The following is a 17,743-nucleotide window of genomic DNA, read 5'->3' on the forward strand; positions in this document are numbered from 1 at the left end:
TTCGCTTCACCTCCTCCCCGGCTTCCTTCACTGGGGATCACCGCTAAGGTTGAACGATGAGTCCCGGGTCCTGGAGCCTCCTGCGGGTCTGGTCGTGTTTGCTGAGCCTGAGCGTTTTGTCCCGGGCTCTGGAGCTGGAGGAGCTGTTTGAGTTCGGAGAAGATGCCGGGGACCTGCAGCTGCTGCCCGGCTCCGACTCCACCGCAGAGCTGCCTCTGAACCAGTCACTGATGTTCTTCGACAAAACCTTCGACAAAGTTTATGTGAGTTTAAAATGTTTAATTAATGTTTGATTTCATCCATGAATGTTTGAACAGCTGCACAATAATAACACAAAAGAAATAAACATTAGAACAAATATGTGTTAGTTTTCATGAAAGCCTCCACTCATTAATAAAATGACACACTGAAATAATTTAGACCTTAACAAACTAGACAAAACATTTCAGACTTTATGAAATAAAACTAAAATTAGGCTGAAAATGATTTAAATTCAGGCTCTGGCTCTCAATATGCAGATCTAATCTCAAATTCACTTCCTTCAAAACCTTCCTGCTCTGTTCACAGAGGAAAAGGAGAAGAAATGTTTTTAAACTTACTTTAATTTATTAATTTTCCTTTTCAATTCACTAAACAGGAGATAGCAAACTTTAAACAAACTATAACTTTCAGTCTACTGTGGTGTATTAATGATTAAAGTCATATTTCAGGAGAGATGTTTAAGGCTGTTGCAGTTTTATTTATTCGGTGACGTCTTCATGTTTATTCACTCTGTGAGTGATGGAGTAATATTCCCCTACATTCAGACTTTGCATTAACATCCGTCTTACGATCCAATCACAAGTGTCCAGGTGTGAACGCTGATCTGGTCTCTAGAGTCCAGGTTAAACAGGTCCAGGTGTGAACGCTGATCTGGTCTCTAGAGTCCAGGTTAAACAGGTCCAGGTGTGAACACTGATCTGGTCTCTGGAGTCCAGGTTAAACAAGTCCAGGTGTGAACACTGATCTGGTCTCTAGTGTCCAGGTTAAACAGGTCCAGGTGTGAACACTGATCTGGTGTCAGTCCACATGTGGAGGTGGTCTGGGACACATGTGACCTCCTTCCTTTGGTAGTGTGAACACACAATGAGTCCTGGGTCACATTAAAGACCACCTACTCAACAGAGCTGATCTGTGGAAGAGGAGTTTAACTCATTCAAGTATAAAAGTTAAAGGATCATAAAATGATTTAACACGGTTGTTATTGTCATCATGTGGTTAATATCTGATGTGATCATGTTGATGTACGAGGAGCTGCGTGAAGTTAAGTTACGTATTTCATCTCTAATGTCTTTATTTACTTTTATTTACCTGAGATATTTTCTGTAACTACTTTAAACAGTCCAGCAGTGAAGTGACGGTGCATGTGGAGGTTTTCAGGATTCAAGTTGTCACTGAATAAATAATAAACTTAGCGTCTGTGCTTTCAGTTAGTGAAAGAGAGTCTTTCCATCTTGTTCCAACATCTGGATCATGTCTCCAAGTCAACCAGCAGCTGTTGATGGTTCTGATCCAGCGGTAGGTAGAGATCCATTAGAGACAGCAGCTGCTACAATATTCTACTGACCACATGATGGCGCTGCTGATTTACAGACACACAAACTGAGATCAGATCTCAAGTGCTGGCTGGGGACGCATGTGGAGAAACATTTATATTAAGACCAGTTAGATGGACAGGTGAGACCAGGTGTGATGTTAATGCGAGGTGTGAACGGAGCCTTTGATTGATCCGTCGTCGCTGCAGTCTTCACTTTCGACCCTTTTCTTCTGTTTGTTTGACGCCTCAGATGAGATCGTTGTTATCGGTCTGTATCGGCCTCACAGTGTCCAGATGTTTGCAGAAGAAGGTTCCTCTTTGGGTTTTAGCGATGACACCTTTCAGTGCATGTGCTCATTAGAGGGTTTGGAGGAATGTTTCTCTGTTTCTGCTGACGTTGTCTCTACAGTTCAGGCAGTCGTTGTTTCAGCTTCCTCCACTCTGTGTTTCAAATCCTGCTTCAGATATTATATCTGGATGGAAGCTCATTGCTCTTTAGCTCAAACCTCGAGCCCTGTGGCTTTTTATTCTCACTTCATTCTCACACTCTGTAATTGTTTTATGTTTTAAGTATTTTAGCTGCAGGTTTTCAGCAGCGTGTCTCTGCTTGATTGAGCAGTTTGATAAGAAAACAGACTTGTCTTTTCACTGTGAGGCGTCGGCCTGTTTGTGTGTTTGTTGACACCTGATAAGCTTTTGTATTTGCTCCAAGTCACCTCCACGCATTTGAATTAAAAGTCCTCTCAGAGCGCCTGCAGTCGTATCTGTTGACTGTGTGTCCTGCTGGTTTCTGGCTCGGTTTGGTTTGTGATTGTTTTATTTTTTTCCACCATTGTTGATGTGTGAGTGGTCGTGGTATGTGTGTGGAGCTGCAGGTGGAGTTTTTGTTGCAGACAGACGGACGGAGGTGTTGGATGTAAACATGTGAACAGAGGCTGGAATGTGAGTCAATTAAAAGCCAACACAGATAAGCCTTTCATCAGCCGCCAAACACAATGAGAGAGGGAGAGAGAGGGAGAGAGAGAGAGAGAGAGAGAGAATGCATTCCTCAGGTCATGTGACAGCTAATCCAGATTGGACCGTCTACACTCAGCGTGAAACACATTAACTCCTGTTTCGTTTTGTTTTGTTGTTGCTGCCAAATGATTTTTAGCTCAAGTTGGTTTTGATTAACCGAGTTTATATAAATGACAATAAAGGATATTCTCTTCGTTTCTATTCTATTCTATTCTATTCTATTCTATTCTATTCTAGTGTGAGTAAATATGTATTAAGATGTGAATTTGATGCAGTGAAGTGGTCTGGTAAAGCCATTCTTATCAGAATATGAGTTGGGTATTAAATGGAAAATGGAAAATGGCCTTGCTTTTATATAGCGCTTTTCTACCTATTGGTACTCAAAGCGCTTTACAATCATAGACACATCTACCCATTCGCTCACACAAGCACACACACATTCACACACCAGTGCCACGCACTGGGAGCAACTGGGGGTTCAGTGTCTTGCTCAAGGACACTTCGGCATGTGGCACATTCCGGGGATCGAACCGCTAACCCTCTGGTTCGTGGACAACCCGCTCTACCTACTGAGCCACAGCCGCCCCCGAAATAGAGTGGATGCCCTGTCCAATTCCCAAAAAGTCTGTCCTTGTCTTCCTTGTCTTCTCCTAGAGTTGGTCTCCTGTAGCTTCCTAAAGTCTGTCCTTGTCTTCCTTTTCTTCTCCTAGAGTTGGTCTCCTGTGTCTTCCTAAAGTCTGTCCTTGTCTTCCTTGTCTTCTCCTAGAGTTGGTCTCCTGTGTCCTCCTAAAGTCTGTCCTTGTCTTCCTTGTCTTCTCCTAGAGTTGGTCTCCTGTAGCTTCCTAAAGTCTGTCCTTGTCTTCCTTGTCTTCTCCTAGAGTTGGTCTCCTGTAGCTTCCTAAAGTCTGTCCTTGTCTTCCTTGTCTTCTCCTAGAGTGGACTGGATTCAGTCCAATAAATCTTTCAGTCAAAGTTAATGTAGTGTGGAGAGGGTAGCTGGTACCTTGTGTTCTCTACTCCAGAAATGTTCTGGTCATCCAACGCTGCCATAAACTCCCTAACCCTCTCTGTAAGATGTTTCTCCTTGACGCTGTCTCCAGGAAACTTTTCTCTTCTTTTAAACGTTCAGTGTTTGTTGTTGTTGTTTGGGTGCAGCCTTTGACTGAGTGGACTCCATGGATTCTGTTTAGATGATCAACTACTACCACCTCACCACACATCCACATTACACTAGTTACTGACTAACAGCTGACATGGTTAGTCACAGGATTTTGTTTTTTTTCTTGTTCTGCTTTGATTTTTTTGGGGAAGAAGAGGTTTTGATGCTACAGGGATGTGGTTTTAGTTTCTGTCAGACCTAAAATAAATAACTACTAAAGATCAGACTGGGCAGAAGCCTGGTGCTGATCAGAAATGCCTGGATCTCCCCAGATACCAATCAGGACATCCCATTCACCACTTTGGTCCAGACTGATGTTTGCTTTTATATAGCGCTTTTCTACCTATTGGTACTCAAAGCGCTTTACAATCATAGACACATCTACCCATTCGCTCACACAAGCACACACACATTCACACACCAGTGCCACGCACTGGGAGCAACTGGGGGTTCAGTGTCTTGCTCAAGGACACTTCGGCATGTGGCACATTCCGGGGATCGAACCGCTAACCCTCTGGTTCGTGGACAACCCGCTCTACCTACTGAGCCACAGCCGCCCCCGAAATAGAGTGGATGCCCTGTCCAATTCCCAAAAAGTCTGTCCTTGTCTTCCTTGTCTTCTCCTAGAGTTGGTCTCCTGTAGCTTCCTAAAGTCTGTCCTTGTCTTCCTTTTCTTCTCCTAGAGTTGGTCTCCTGTGTCTTCCTAAAGTCTGTCCTTGTCTTCCTTGTCTTCTCCTAGAGTTGGTCTCCTGTGTCCTCCTAAAGTCTGTCCTTGTCTTCCTTGTCTTCTCCTAGAGTTGGTCTCCTGTAGCTTCCTAAAGTCTGTCCTTGTCTTCCTTGTCTTCTCCTAGAGTTGGTCTCCTGTAGCTTCCTAAAGTCTGTCCTTGTCTTCCTTGTCTTCTCCTAGAGTTGGTCTCCTGTAGCTTCCTAAAGTCTGTCCTTGTCTTCCTTGTCTTCTCCTAGAGTTGGTCTCCTGTGTCTTCCTAAAGTCTGTCCTTGTCTTCCTTGTCTTCTCCTAGAGTTGGTCTCCTGTGTCCTCCTAAAGTCTGTCCTTGTCTTCCTTTTCTTCTCCTAGAGTTGGTCTCCTGTAGCTTCCTAAAGTCTGTCCCTGTCTTCCTTGTCTTCTCCTAGAGTTGGTCTCCTGTGTCTTCCTAAAGTCTGTCCTTGTCTTCCTTGTCCTCTCCTAGAGTTGGTCTCTTGTAGTTTCCTAAAGTCTGTCCTTGTCTTCTCCTAGAGTTGGTCTCCTGTAGCTTCCTAAAGTCTGTCCTTGTCTTCCTTGTCTTCTCCTAGAGTTGGTCTCCTGTAGCTTCCTAAAGTCTGTCCTTGTCTTCCTTGTCTTCTCCTAGAGTTGGTCTCCTGTAGCTTCCTAAAGTCTGTCCTTGTCCTCCTTGTCTTCTCCTAGAGTTGGTCTCCTGTAGCGTCCTAAAGTCTGTCCTTGTCTTCCTTGTCTTCTCCTAGAGTGGACTGGATTCAGTCCAATAAATCTTTCTGTCAAAGTTAATGTAGTGTGGAGAGGGTAGCTGGTACCTTGTGTTCTCTACTCCAGAAATGTTCTGGTCATCCAACGCTGCCATAAACTCCCTAACCCTCTCTGGAAGATGTTTCTCCTTGACGCTGTCTCCAGGAAACTTTTCTCTTCTTTTAAACGTTCAGTGTTTGTTGTTGTTGTTTGGGTGCAGCCTTTGACTGAGTGGACTCCATGGATTCTGTTTAGATGATCAACTACTACCACCTCACCACACATCCACATTACAGTCCTCTGTTACTGACTAACAGAGGACTTCATTAGCACATTAGGACGTCATAGTTTTCATGATCACCATTTTTTTAGCTCAATAGACCAGCTGATTATTTGAGAAAATGACCAGTATGTTAATGTTTTTAATGTTAAAATCTGAGTGTTCAGCTGTGTTTGCTGGTTGTTGTTTGAAAGACTGATTCAACAACAGTAACACAAAGTAACTGGGAGCATGAAGTGATATTTAAGCTCTGCAGGACTAGTTGGTCTGTGTGCACCTGCAGTTAATGGAGCATAAGAGAGTCTGGAAGGGGTCAGTGAGGGCCCCAATAGCCAAGATTTTCCCTGGGGCCCCCATTAGGGTAATGTGGTCATGCCTCTGCATCAGTTCTCTCTCATATGTAACTGAGAGAATATATGTTGATCTGAAAGGCAAAGAAGTTGTTGTCCCTCATTGTTACATACCTCCTCTGCACCACAGCAAAACTAAAGCTCGGTTTATAGTCGCTGCATGACTTCTAGGACGTAGGTACCAGGGCTGGGTTAAAAAAAACAAAGGTTTTCAGATTCAAATTAATTCATAAAATCCTCAAATCAATCACATATTTTCCTGCATCTTGCAAGACTGGTTGTGCATGACAAATGACCATGCAACAAGTTTAGTCCACGTGTGAGAGAGATCCAAAACATGACGATTGAATCTTATCAGGACCTTGTGAATCAGAATCAAACTGATTGTTGATTGAACGTAACTACCTGAAATGACAGAAACCTTCCTTGAAAAACATTTATTTTACGTATTCTTTAATGTTTTAGTTTGGCCCAAGTCCCGCCCACTAACATGGAGGGGGTGGAGCTTATGACCAACACTGCACCAGTCATTACTTGCTCTGGCTTCAGGTTTGAGGACTTTTACAGACTATACCTAAATCAAATAACTACAAAACATCCAATCAGTTTAAATTTTCCCCAGCCCCACCTAGATTTTATTATGGGTGTGAATCAGTATTTTACAGTAAAAATACAAGAAACGTCTCCTTTCAGAGAATCATGTGTCGTTAAAATATGAATAAAAGATGAATATAGTGAAGCATTTAGCGGGAAATGATTGTTGGAGACTAAAAAGTGTGATTACTGGGCTTTAATTCATCAGGGAGCCACAGGTCCCACTTCAGTCGCCTTCATGTTTCGTGTTATTTCAGACGCTGTGGAGCCAAACTGGTTTGATTCTGAGCAGAGTCAGATTTTGTGATTTTTTTTTTTCGGAGGATTAATCTGTTAAACGTTGTTTTTACCCCTGCGTTCTCATAGAGGACAGGATGCTGGGTGTCTTGTTGGTTTTACCCCCACATGCACAGATAATGGTTGGTCATTCAGTTTGGTTGAGGCTGTAAACATCAACTCATGACTGAACATGATGGAAAATCCTCCTTTTCAGGCTGATATTTATTGTGGACCAACAAAGCTGACAGCCAGCATCACTACAGAGAAGTGACTGAGATTTGCTTTTTAGCCATTTTTCAGATTATTCAAAATCAAACCTTAATGAAGTGAAGTCAACATATTGCCCTGCCCTATACACCAGTGTTGACTGAGGCCTTACTTAACTTTTAAAAAAACTTTAAAGGTTTTAAAGTTCCTCAAAAGTTAAATCAAAACACAAGTAGCTTCATGAGAACTTTATTTAAATAAAATACAGTCAGTTTCAGATTCCACATTTACTACCAACTGTTTGGTAGAAAGGCCTGATTCTCAGCTTTACTCAACAAATGGCCATGTCATTATATATAACAGTTATTATATATATAGATGTTAGGAGCGTTTCACAAACCATTTCTTTTTGCAAAGACATTTCTGTGCATGTTTCTGAAAACCATGTTGACTTTTCTGTGAACAAGTAACTTGACATTCATCACAAATCATCAGGGCAGTAATCAATGCTTTCTACCAGGCTATACTGTATGTGTCCAAGTTACACTTTTGTTTGACACCTTTATTGAAAACCTTTAAAGGCCAAAGTCCTTAAATGTCGAATCCAAACACAAACAGCTTCATGAGAACTTTATTTGAATAAAATGCAGTTTGGTAAAATTAGGTTTAATTCTCAGCTTTTACTCAACAAATGGCCGCGTCGTTCCTCAAAACAGTTTGTTAGAGGTTAGGACTGTTCTGCAAAACATTTATTTGACGACATCTCTGTGTATGTTTCTGAAAGTACTAACTTATTTGGCACATTCATCACAAATCATAAGTTGCATGTTTGGAAATGAAGCCTTGTGTGCAGAGGAGTTGCAGCTTCCAGGTTGCTCAGTCAGTTTAAGAAACTAGACGTTGATTCAGCTGTTTCTTCAACTGAAAGTAAAGCAGAGATTCATCCTCTTAGTGTCCTGAACGTGCGTTAGAATTCATAATTTTAATGAAAACTACTTGGATGGTGTTAGTCAAAGGTTTGTCCTCAAGGTTAGGTGATTTTTTTGTTTATGTTGTAAGAAACCTACTTCCTGTTTTGCTGTTAAACATAAACATAGGTTGGTTGTATTTGTGTTAAAGATCAGGTTTAAGTTTACTGTAGCACCACCGTCACTGTGTCTTTTGCTTCGTCCTACATGTGACTGGTTCTGTCTGAAGTTTAATGGCTGCATCGTTTTACGCTCTTCTTATGCAACCAGAAATGTTATTGGGAACTGTGGAATCCCCTCTAGATCATTAAGTTATATGGGTTTGATTAATGTTGAGTTAAACAAGATTTTTGGAGTAAGAGCATCCGACTGACAGCTGCCAGTGATTATCAGTCAACCCCCTGTGGTGGATCTTCCCACAGTGTGAGGCAAGAAGTGGTTGCTCCGAGCCTGCAGTCCATAAAAGTGTCTTTTAAGTGTCCTCCCCCCTTAAGCTTCCCAAAATGAGTGACATCCTGTTGCTCTGTGCTTCCCCAATAATTAGCCGTCCTACGCTGACACTCCTCGAGCCTTCTTTTTTCTTTACATTCAAAGTGATATCATGGAGTCGACAGTAAAAACACCATCTCCTGGCTCAGGTCCAGGTTGTTGATGCTTTGGAGGTTTTCCAGTCGTGAGCTCGATTGCCGGCAGGAAGAGGACGCAGCGTCCTTGTAGAGTTGGCACATCTGGAATGTATAGACACGAGACATCTGTCCTCCAAAACCAGATGGCAGCGGTCAGGGTTTCTTCCCGCTGCCGTTCTCACACTGATAATGATGATCTCAGGGGTCGGACATGTGTGATGTCAGTGACATTTCCCCCGAGGACTACACAGGATCCCTCTGCTGCAGGTCCTCAAACAGTAAGGGCATTATTACATGTTGAGCCAGGCCATTAACAGCTGGGAGCATCACAGAAAATGCAGCCGAACACAAAACCTAAGCTGTGTTTGACTGACATCTACTTCTTATTCCAGTGGACTTTTCTCCAGTCTGACTCACTTATAGTTTTCAAAACCAGATTCCAGAGGCTTGAAGGTTTCTGCAGAGATACATAACTACAGTTAATGTTTAGTTGCTCTGATTGTTGTCGTGCTATGTTGCTGTGTAGTGTGTGACAGGATGGAAAGCTGGGACTATTTAATATAAGGTGTCGGGGCCGATCAAGGCATCTTTAAAATGACAGATCAATATCAGGCTTCAGCCCAGTTTGATCTTATGTAGTTATTTATTTTACAAATGACATAAACCAAAACCACGTCTCTGTAGAGTCAGAACTACTTCTTCTTCTATTTTAGCAGTGGTTGACTAGTGTCAAAGCTGCCTAAAGTCAGAGCAGAAGAAGAAGAAGAACCAAAAGTTTCCTGGAGACAGCGTCAAGGACAGACTTTAGGAAGCTACAGGAGACCAACTTTAAAATACTGGTGTTAGATCAAGGGGCAAAAAACTTGACTGGGACATCCCTACTATTTATTGCATTAATGTGATGATATGGTGACACGTTGCACCAACTCCCTCCAAGCCTCAGTCTTTAAACGCACCATATGTTGTGTCTTTTATTATCATGTGGCGTTTCTCAGATGGTTGACGGTTCAAGCTGTAGTTCCTCCTCTTACCTTTAATGAAATGCCAACTGTAAACCACTTTGCAGGACTAACTATTTATTACATGCAGGGCTTTGTTAGTGATCCTTATTGGTTTTAGTTCCTATTCAAAGTTTACATTCAGTCTGCATTAAGTGTTAAATGTGTCACCATCTTTTCTTAAGTATTTACAATCCTGTATTTTCAGAGTCATGCTAGCCAGCCAGTTTGTAGTGGGGTATTTGCTCTGAAATGTTTTATTATTTTTAAGTGTTTAGCTGAATCACTTATTGTCAGATTTATTTCAGTTTGCACACACATAGCTCTGAGCCATCCTTCTATTCAGCCTGTTAACTTCCCAGAGTTTGTGAATGTTCATCTGTGAACTCGTTTGCTTGGATAAAAGCTCGGCTGTGTTCACTGCGATGGACCTTGAGCGTCTTCAGCTGTGCAGGCGGCTTCTCTAAAGTCAGATACCTGCTGGGAGGCCCCGGCCTTTTACCCACATGCTGCCGTCATTCATGCGTTTCTGGTAGGGGTGGTAGGGGTGGTGGAGGTGGGTGGGGGAGGATAGCGGGGGTTAAAAGCTCCCCTGAAGACATGTCTCTGCTGAGACACTCCAGGCTTTACAGAGGCACCCAAGCGGGGCAGCTTCCTCTTTGTCTCGTGTTTCTTCACCTCTCCCATCTTCTCAAACTTAAAGATAATTTCTTTCTTTCATGTTTTCAGAGGCTCTGAGCTTTGAGCCCTCGGCTGGTGGCTCCTTGTAGAGATTGATGATGAACCTGCTCCTCTCTGGCTCAGGTTGATAATTATGTCCTCTATTGTGCTGCTCTTTTGTCACACAAAGTGAGGGTTTGTTTTTGCTCACAAACCCTCAATTTGCCTTTGAGAACATGTTCTGGTTCAACGTGGCTTTAGGCTGAACTTAGTGCCATGTAGACGCTTGTGAGACAAAAACCATGTTCAGACCTCGTATTAACATCCGTCCTGAACAATCTGATCACAAGTGGCCAGCCTTAGGTACCTGTGTTCACACCTGACATCAAAATGTGTCTCTACATGTGTCCTCAGCCAGCTCTAGAGATCTGATCTCAGTTTCGTGCTTTGTAGACAAATATACAGTCACGCTGCATATAATATAACAGCTGGTGTCTCTAATGAGTCACAACCATGAACAGCTGTTTGTTGTGTGTGCGCCATGACTTGGGGAGAGGATACATATTTTGGAAGTCTATGTATTGAGCTCCACCATTTTAGTGCAAAAGTCACGTTATAAAATAAATTCATTAGTTAGTTCTTGTTTAGATGTATTTATTATTTACGGTGCATTTTACTTTTCATCCATTAATAATTTCTAATAGCGGTTAACTGAATGAATGAAGTAAAACTAAATGAGGTGGTCTTTAATGTGACCCAGGACTCACTGTGTGTTCACACTACCAGAGGAAGGAGGTCACATGTGTCCCAGACCACCTCTGGAGCTGGTCAAGGGTAATCAGATTAATCGATGGGTGTTAAAGCAAGCTCTGAATGGGGTTTAGATTGGGAGTTTTTTTTACTGAGACACACTGAGCTAATCCTGACTATCAGGATAATTTCAGGGATGTTTTAAAGGTTTGGAATGAGCGAAAATAAAGTCAAGCAAAATCCTTCCTGTACTGAATTTGCCGTTTATTGTCTATCTCATCTTCCAACTCCTTTCACTCAATCCAGTCAGCTTCTATAAAGTGAACATTTGAAATACATGTGAAAAATTACGTGGTTGCGCCAGATGTTTTTAGGAGTGGCGCCCGAGGGGTAAAAATGTTTAGCTTCAGCCTCTGCAATAATTAACTCTGTGATAATTTTGTATATGACTGGATTAGTTAATCCTGTAGTTCCAACAGTGCAAGGAGTCGTCTTTCTGATCACTTTGCATCAGTTTTGGGTTTTCATTCACATCTTATCAATAGTTTTATTGTTCAGAGTTAGTATTTGGATCAGTTTGAAACTTTATTTAGTTAAAACTTTAGATAACTATAAGTAGCTGAAATAACTCCTGTGGTTAGTTACTCCTATTTAGTACATGGTGTGAACTAAATTGTGTATAAAACATATTTTCCCAGTGTTTTCTAGGCAGAGCCAGAGTTGTGGGTATGTTTGGGGCAGTTTAGGAGTGAAGACATGTTTCTGTACAAAGCAGCTGTTTTTTCTTTCTGCCAGGCTGACAGCAGGATGTACACGATGAGGCAAGATGGAGGACTGTTACATATACAGTTTATGTCTTGAGCTACTAACGCACTCAAGATCTGTATTGGATGGAAGATGACTTCCCCATTGAGTCACAGCAGTTTGAACTCATTACTGAACCTATAAAAATGATTCTTAATGGACTTTTCCGTCCAAATGTCTTGTTTTATTTAATGTTTGCTGAAAGGTTGACACAGATTCTTTGGTCATGCGCAAACGTTTAAAGGTCAGTCAGTGGGTACTAGGGCTGGGTATTGCTATTCCTTTCCTGAATAGATTTTACTAGATGTAATTCATTTTCAATTAATTTAGAAATATTTCAGGTTCAAAACTATTTTACTTCGCTAAGAGATGTTCACAAAATGAACATTGTTGTTGGCTCCTCCATCTTCCCCTCTAGTTTCTCATCTTTCTTGTGTCTTTGATTTTGTCCATCTCTTCTCTGTCCTCATACGTTTTAAGTCCAGTCATCTTTCAGTCCTGTCAATGATCTCTGAGTTGGAGCTTCTGTCATGATGGATCTCCCTCACACATGGATTCATCTCGTGAGATTTTGTCGTGTATTTGGAAAGTTGAAGATTTTATGAATTGATATTGGATCTTTAAAATTAAGATCAGTTTTGAGTTGGAAATGATTATTTTTTTAAACCCAGCAACTTGGTCGGTAACTTGAAACTCACTCTGTCATCCACTGATGTCCAGTTGGTGTCCATCACCACCTTGATTATGGCTTTGATTTAGAATATTGTATTCCAAGTGGTGTTCACTTCACCTACAATTATCTCTGCAACATAAATTTGTCAATTTCCCTGCGGGAACTTCCCAAAGGGATCAATAAAGTTGTCTATCTATCTATCTATCTATCTATCTATCTAAAATTTGTTGTAAAAATAACTTCACTGTGGAAAATGCCCATTTCTGCCATCACCAATACACTGACTGTGAAAAACTGTTTATCACATACCATCTAATATTTCTCAGACTTTGAGATGTGCCGTTGCAAGACGTAGGTCTGTGCTGAAGGCAGCTGATTCATTCCTGTAGTCCAGTTAGCTCTTTGTTTAATGGCTTGTTGTTTGAAATGAGAGCCCCCCTGAGCCACAATTAAACATTAACCATTTGAATATGTATAGCATAGCAGGAAAGTCCCATAATACTCTTGTAAATAACTGTTTGCGTTAAAGGACAGTGAGCGAAAGCTTTCATTCAGCTTTCATTTTGCAAAATGCTGGTGTACTTGGTAAGTCGGAGCATTTAGTAGATAGTTCCTGAACCTTCAGAAAGTTTTCTTTCAAAATCAGGGATGTTTGAGGGATAACCAATGTCCCTGGGTCTACATGAAGACCAAAACACAAAAACACGAGTAGAGGAGCTGACATTAAAAGGTTCTTGGTACGTGGTGAAAATACACTCACAGAAATAATAAAACTGGGCCCAAGACAGAGCTTTGGGGTACACCAGAGCCTGGGGAAACATTGTTGATCATTTCTGACCTTTGCTGTATAAATTAAACCACTATTAAGCTTCACCCTGGTCCAAGAGTATGCAACACACCGAGGTACTAAACGTTTCTTCAGCCCTTTGTCAACTATGTTTATGTCAAGGAAAGTGTCCAGGAAAGATTAGGAGAATCCTTCTGGAACCAAGGTCTTTCCCTGCTTTAGTCAAGACTCGTGACCAGCACTGATCATATTGTAAAGATAAATAAACCAATAAATATCTTGTCGTATAAACTGAAAAAGCTTTGACAGTTACAATAAAAAAGAAAGATCTTTATTCAAGTTCAAAGCGAACAAGGTTTTCACCAGTTAACACGATATCATCAGTTGAGCTGCCACTAACATAAACTGAAGCTGTTTTGACTAAATCTGCCGCCTTTGCCTTGAATGGTGAGAAAACATGTCATGGACACGCTGTTCTGGGCTCATACAGTAACCATGGCAGTCAGTGTACGGAGGATTTGAGTTTATGAGGTTACAGAAATCCTTTTCTTCTGAAGTGGGTTGGATTCCTGTGGGCTGACAATATGAGCAGAGCTGCATTGGGATGACGAGTTGTTGGAGATATTTGCATTTTTACTGGAGGTCTTTCTGTACTCCAGCCAACTTCCTGTCTGCCCTCACTCGCAAGGCATACACCCTTTCCAGTAATAATTCACAATTAGGATTTAGTTGCCCATAATTATACAAAAAAATGAAGCGTGGTTTTCTTTCAAATATATAGTAAATAGTGTTCCCCCCTAAAAACTATTGTTTTTCTGATTTATCTGACTGATTTATCAAACTGGATCATTAGCATCAGTGGGAAATATTGAGGATCTTTGAAATATACATAGATATGAAATACTAAATCATATCTTTTAGATCAGACCTTATCATTTTATCACACTAAGCCTTTTGTACAAACCTCCACCTCATATTCATAGAACTTTATCATAATCGTGACATACATAACGTCATAATGATGAAGATTCTCGCACTCAAAGACCTAAATATGAATGTGAGACAGTTTTACATAGACGATACAAAGTCACATGTATGAACATATGCGTCATAATTACAGTATATTCGTTTCTTATATGAAGAATTGTCACAATAATGAGAAAGTTTCTCAAAATTATTATTTTTTTTATTCCAGATTTTCTTAATGGCAGAGATAGACCCGTATAAAGACACAAGCTCTTAAAGTTGACAAAGGAAACCAAATCAAATAAATGAAATAATTATTTTACTTGTGTATTTGTTTTTTCAGGAAAATGAGCCAATGTTACATATCAGAGAGGTGCTCCTCTAGGATTAAATCAGAGTCCATGTGTTCAGAAGTGTTTCCATCAATGTAATGAGACTCAGGTGCGGTTCGGTTCCTGGTTTAGTTTAAATAAATCAGGGATTTGTCTCAGTCTGATCTTCACAACACATGTTTGTGGACAAAGGAGCTTTCTGAGGAGCTCAGAGAAAGAGTTGTTGTTGCTCATCAGGCTGGAAAAGGTTCCAGAACCATCTCTAAAGAGTTTGGAACCCACAAATCAATGGATCAGGACTTGTGTGAAAATCCGCTGATGTTTTGAGTCAGAAATGTAGAATGTTCTGAAAGTCAGTACTATTTATGATCCTCCCATAATTTCAGCAGAGTGCACAGAAATCCTTATTAACAAACAAACCCGATCAAACTCTTGTTCCAGATTAACACCAATGGATTTGTGGCTGTTGTCGAACCTCCAGCAGAGGTTGAGTATCTGGGGAACATGCCCGGCAATTTCAAAATGATTGCAGCGCTCCTGGGGAACCTGGACAACAGTGACGGACAGGGGAAAGTCTACTTCAGGCAGGACAACAGTCCGGACATACTGAGTCGAGCTGCTGGGCACATCAAGCAAGCTTTCCCCAGAGACGAGGAAGTGAAGCCCACCAATGCCCTCATCGTCACCTGGGAGAACATGGCTGCCCACATGACGTCTAGACGAGGCGATGAACTAGATGTTAAGGTGAGGGACTCTTTTGTTTAGTTTTTTTTGAAGCAGACAGGACAGTTTCTTTCATATCTCAGGTCTGTGGTTTTACCTCTGTGCTACAGCCTGACCGATACAACTATGTAATCAGTTTCACACAGTGAACACACAGCATGTACGCTGTATATTACACAGTTTTGTTAAAGAGAAGAAAACATTTCTCACTCTTGAATCTTACAGATGTACTTACCAAAGCTGGATTTATGGTTCAGAAACTTTTAAAACTGCACAACATTTTGAACGAACTCCTCAGTATTCAAGCAATAAGTGAATATAAAAGCCTGGAATTAAATATAATCTCTGCTGCGGTATAGCAGGAACTGCCGGTCAGGTAATTGACACAGCTGAGAACTGCTGTTCACAAACGTCTCATTTGTACTTTCAGAGGAATACCTTCCAGCTGGTTATAGCCTTCATGGAGTCGTCCTCCACTGCCATCCTCTTGTACCCCAGAGACGGCCTGCAGTTCCTGTCCACATCCATAGAGGGAGACAGTAAGATGTTGGAGGCTGGCTTCAATGAAGGCATGGTGTCAGGCTGGTTCTGGAAAACCCAACAGGGGACGTACTTCCGCACCACCACTGATGAAGAGACTTCCATCCAGGATCTTGCAAAGTATGGAGCTGATGTCACTGTTTGACAACTAGTGATGTTTAATTTGGGCTGATATTGAACAAAAAACAAAGGTCTGATAATGCCTCTTTAGTCTTTAATAGTCATTATAAGACCAGTGGTGAATTAAAACCTGGATCATATATCGTTTATATTTTAGGTTTTTCTATCTCAGGTTTCCGCTGTAAAGACAGATTTCATTGACACTGATATTTATTCCTTCTCATGTCCAACCAGAAAGACAAACTCAGGACGTAATGGAGTTTGGGTGTACGAGATTGGTACCTCGCCGTTCTTCATTGCCATCACAGCGGGGATGGTCGATAGATCTCCTGAGGATGAGGACGCCGCTACCAAACCTCCTGTAACCATGTTGCCACGGCAACCTGATGAGCCTCGGAAGGTGGACCTCTCAACCTTTGAAACCCAGATGACAGGAGCTACTGAGGCAGTGCCAGGAAAAGAAGACAACAAGAACTTTGCAACTGTGAGTCCTACTGAGCCCAGTTACACAGAGCCCAAGACCGTCTCGACTGTGGAGCCATTTTCTAAAGAACCCGATCAAGAAGCTGAGCAAGAATACCCCAAATCAGAGACTACCACACCAACTTCCACCAGCACTGAAAGGGTTCAACAAAGATACCCAGATCCTACTGAGGCAGGAGACCTGGATCAACCTGAACCAACATACCCTGAGACTACGCCATCAACATACACCATTCCTGAGCCCAGTGAGCCGAGATACTTTCCATACGAGCCGAGGAACCCTGACACCGATCCAGTCGAGCCACGGTACACCAACCCTGAACCTGTCCAACCGGTGCCACCGCATTCACGTACCCATCACCCCCAGGTTGTCGTGGTGGATGAGGACAATCTGAATGTCAACGGTAAATCACTAACGTGTTGAACTTTGTGTGTTTTTTCTTTTCAAAATCCCCTGTGAAATTAGTTTTTATTTTTCTTCACAGTATTTACGTACAATTCGGAGACGTGTGCCCACAATAGACAAAAATGCTCGGCATTCGCTGACTGCCGGGATTATAGCAACGGGTACTGCTGCCACTGTAGGCCTGGTTTCTATGGTAACGGGAAGGACTGTGTCGCAGAAGGTGAGGAACTTTATGAGAGCTTATCGGAGAACTTCTTAACCTCTGACTCTGAAGTGGAGCTACAGCTTTTTTTAATCCGAACAAAAAATGTTTTCCAGGCAAACCCCAGAGGATGAACGGAAAGGTGAACGGTCGAGTGTTCGTGGGGAACTCACCTTCACCAGTGGAACTGAGTAACAACGATTTGCACTCCTACGTGGTAGCAAACGATGGTCGAGCATATGTCGCCATCAGCAACATCCCAGAGAGTGTGGGGCCCTCCCTGCAGCTGCTGTCTTCCCTGGGGGGCGTCATTGGTTGGGCCTTCGCCCTGGAGCAGCCCGGCTACCAGAACGGCTTCAGACTCATTGGTGAGGGGACATGTTGTTGTTGCTTTGCTGTATAAAGGCTGGTGACGGTGGATATTTAATCATTAGCATTGGCGCCTGGTTCAGCATGAATGAAAAACATCGGCTGTAGGATCTCGTCACTTAAAGAAGCTACTTGTTTCACATTTTTGTGGATATACTCATGTTTTCCCCCTACATTCATGCAGGCGGAGCATTTTCGCGACAGGCTGAGGTGATCTTCTACCCTGGTAATGAGCGTCTGAACATCAAGCAGCAGTTTAAAGGAATTGATGAACACGACCACCTGGTGGTGAGCACCGAGCTGGAGGGACGTCTGCCTGCCGTCCCGCTGGGATACTCTGTCCAGATCAACCCTTACAAGGAGATCTACCAGTACGACAGAAACCGTAAGCAGCTTAGACACCACACAGACGCAT

General features: G+C 42.1%; 1 protein-coding gene across 1 annotated transcript in view; it reads left to right on the forward strand.

The window, feature by feature from the left end:
• The window catches only part of LOC311497921 (nidogen-1-like), a 34,442-nt gene continuing 16,699 nt past the window's right edge, over nt 1-17,743 (forward strand). Inside the window, exons 1-7 of the mRNA XM_084558304.1 lie at nt 1-263; nt 14,927-15,229; nt 15,639-15,868; nt 16,103-16,755; nt 16,837-16,977; nt 17,076-17,327; nt 17,513-17,713. Coding sequence (XP_084414430.1) covers nt 57-263; nt 14,927-15,229; nt 15,639-15,868; nt 16,103-16,755; nt 16,837-16,977; nt 17,076-17,327; nt 17,513-17,713 — 1,987 coding nt within the window. The 5' untranslated portion in view covers nt 1-56. The remainder of the gene's footprint in view (nt 264-14,926; nt 15,230-15,638; nt 15,869-16,102; nt 16,756-16,836; nt 16,978-17,075; nt 17,328-17,512; nt 17,714-17,743) is intronic.

This window comes from Chelon labrosus, assembly GCF_963514085.1.
Source record: "Chelon labrosus genome assembly, chromosome: 2".
Classification (NCBI taxonomy): domain Eukaryota; kingdom Metazoa; phylum Chordata; class Actinopteri; order Mugiliformes; family Mugilidae; genus Chelon; species Chelon labrosus.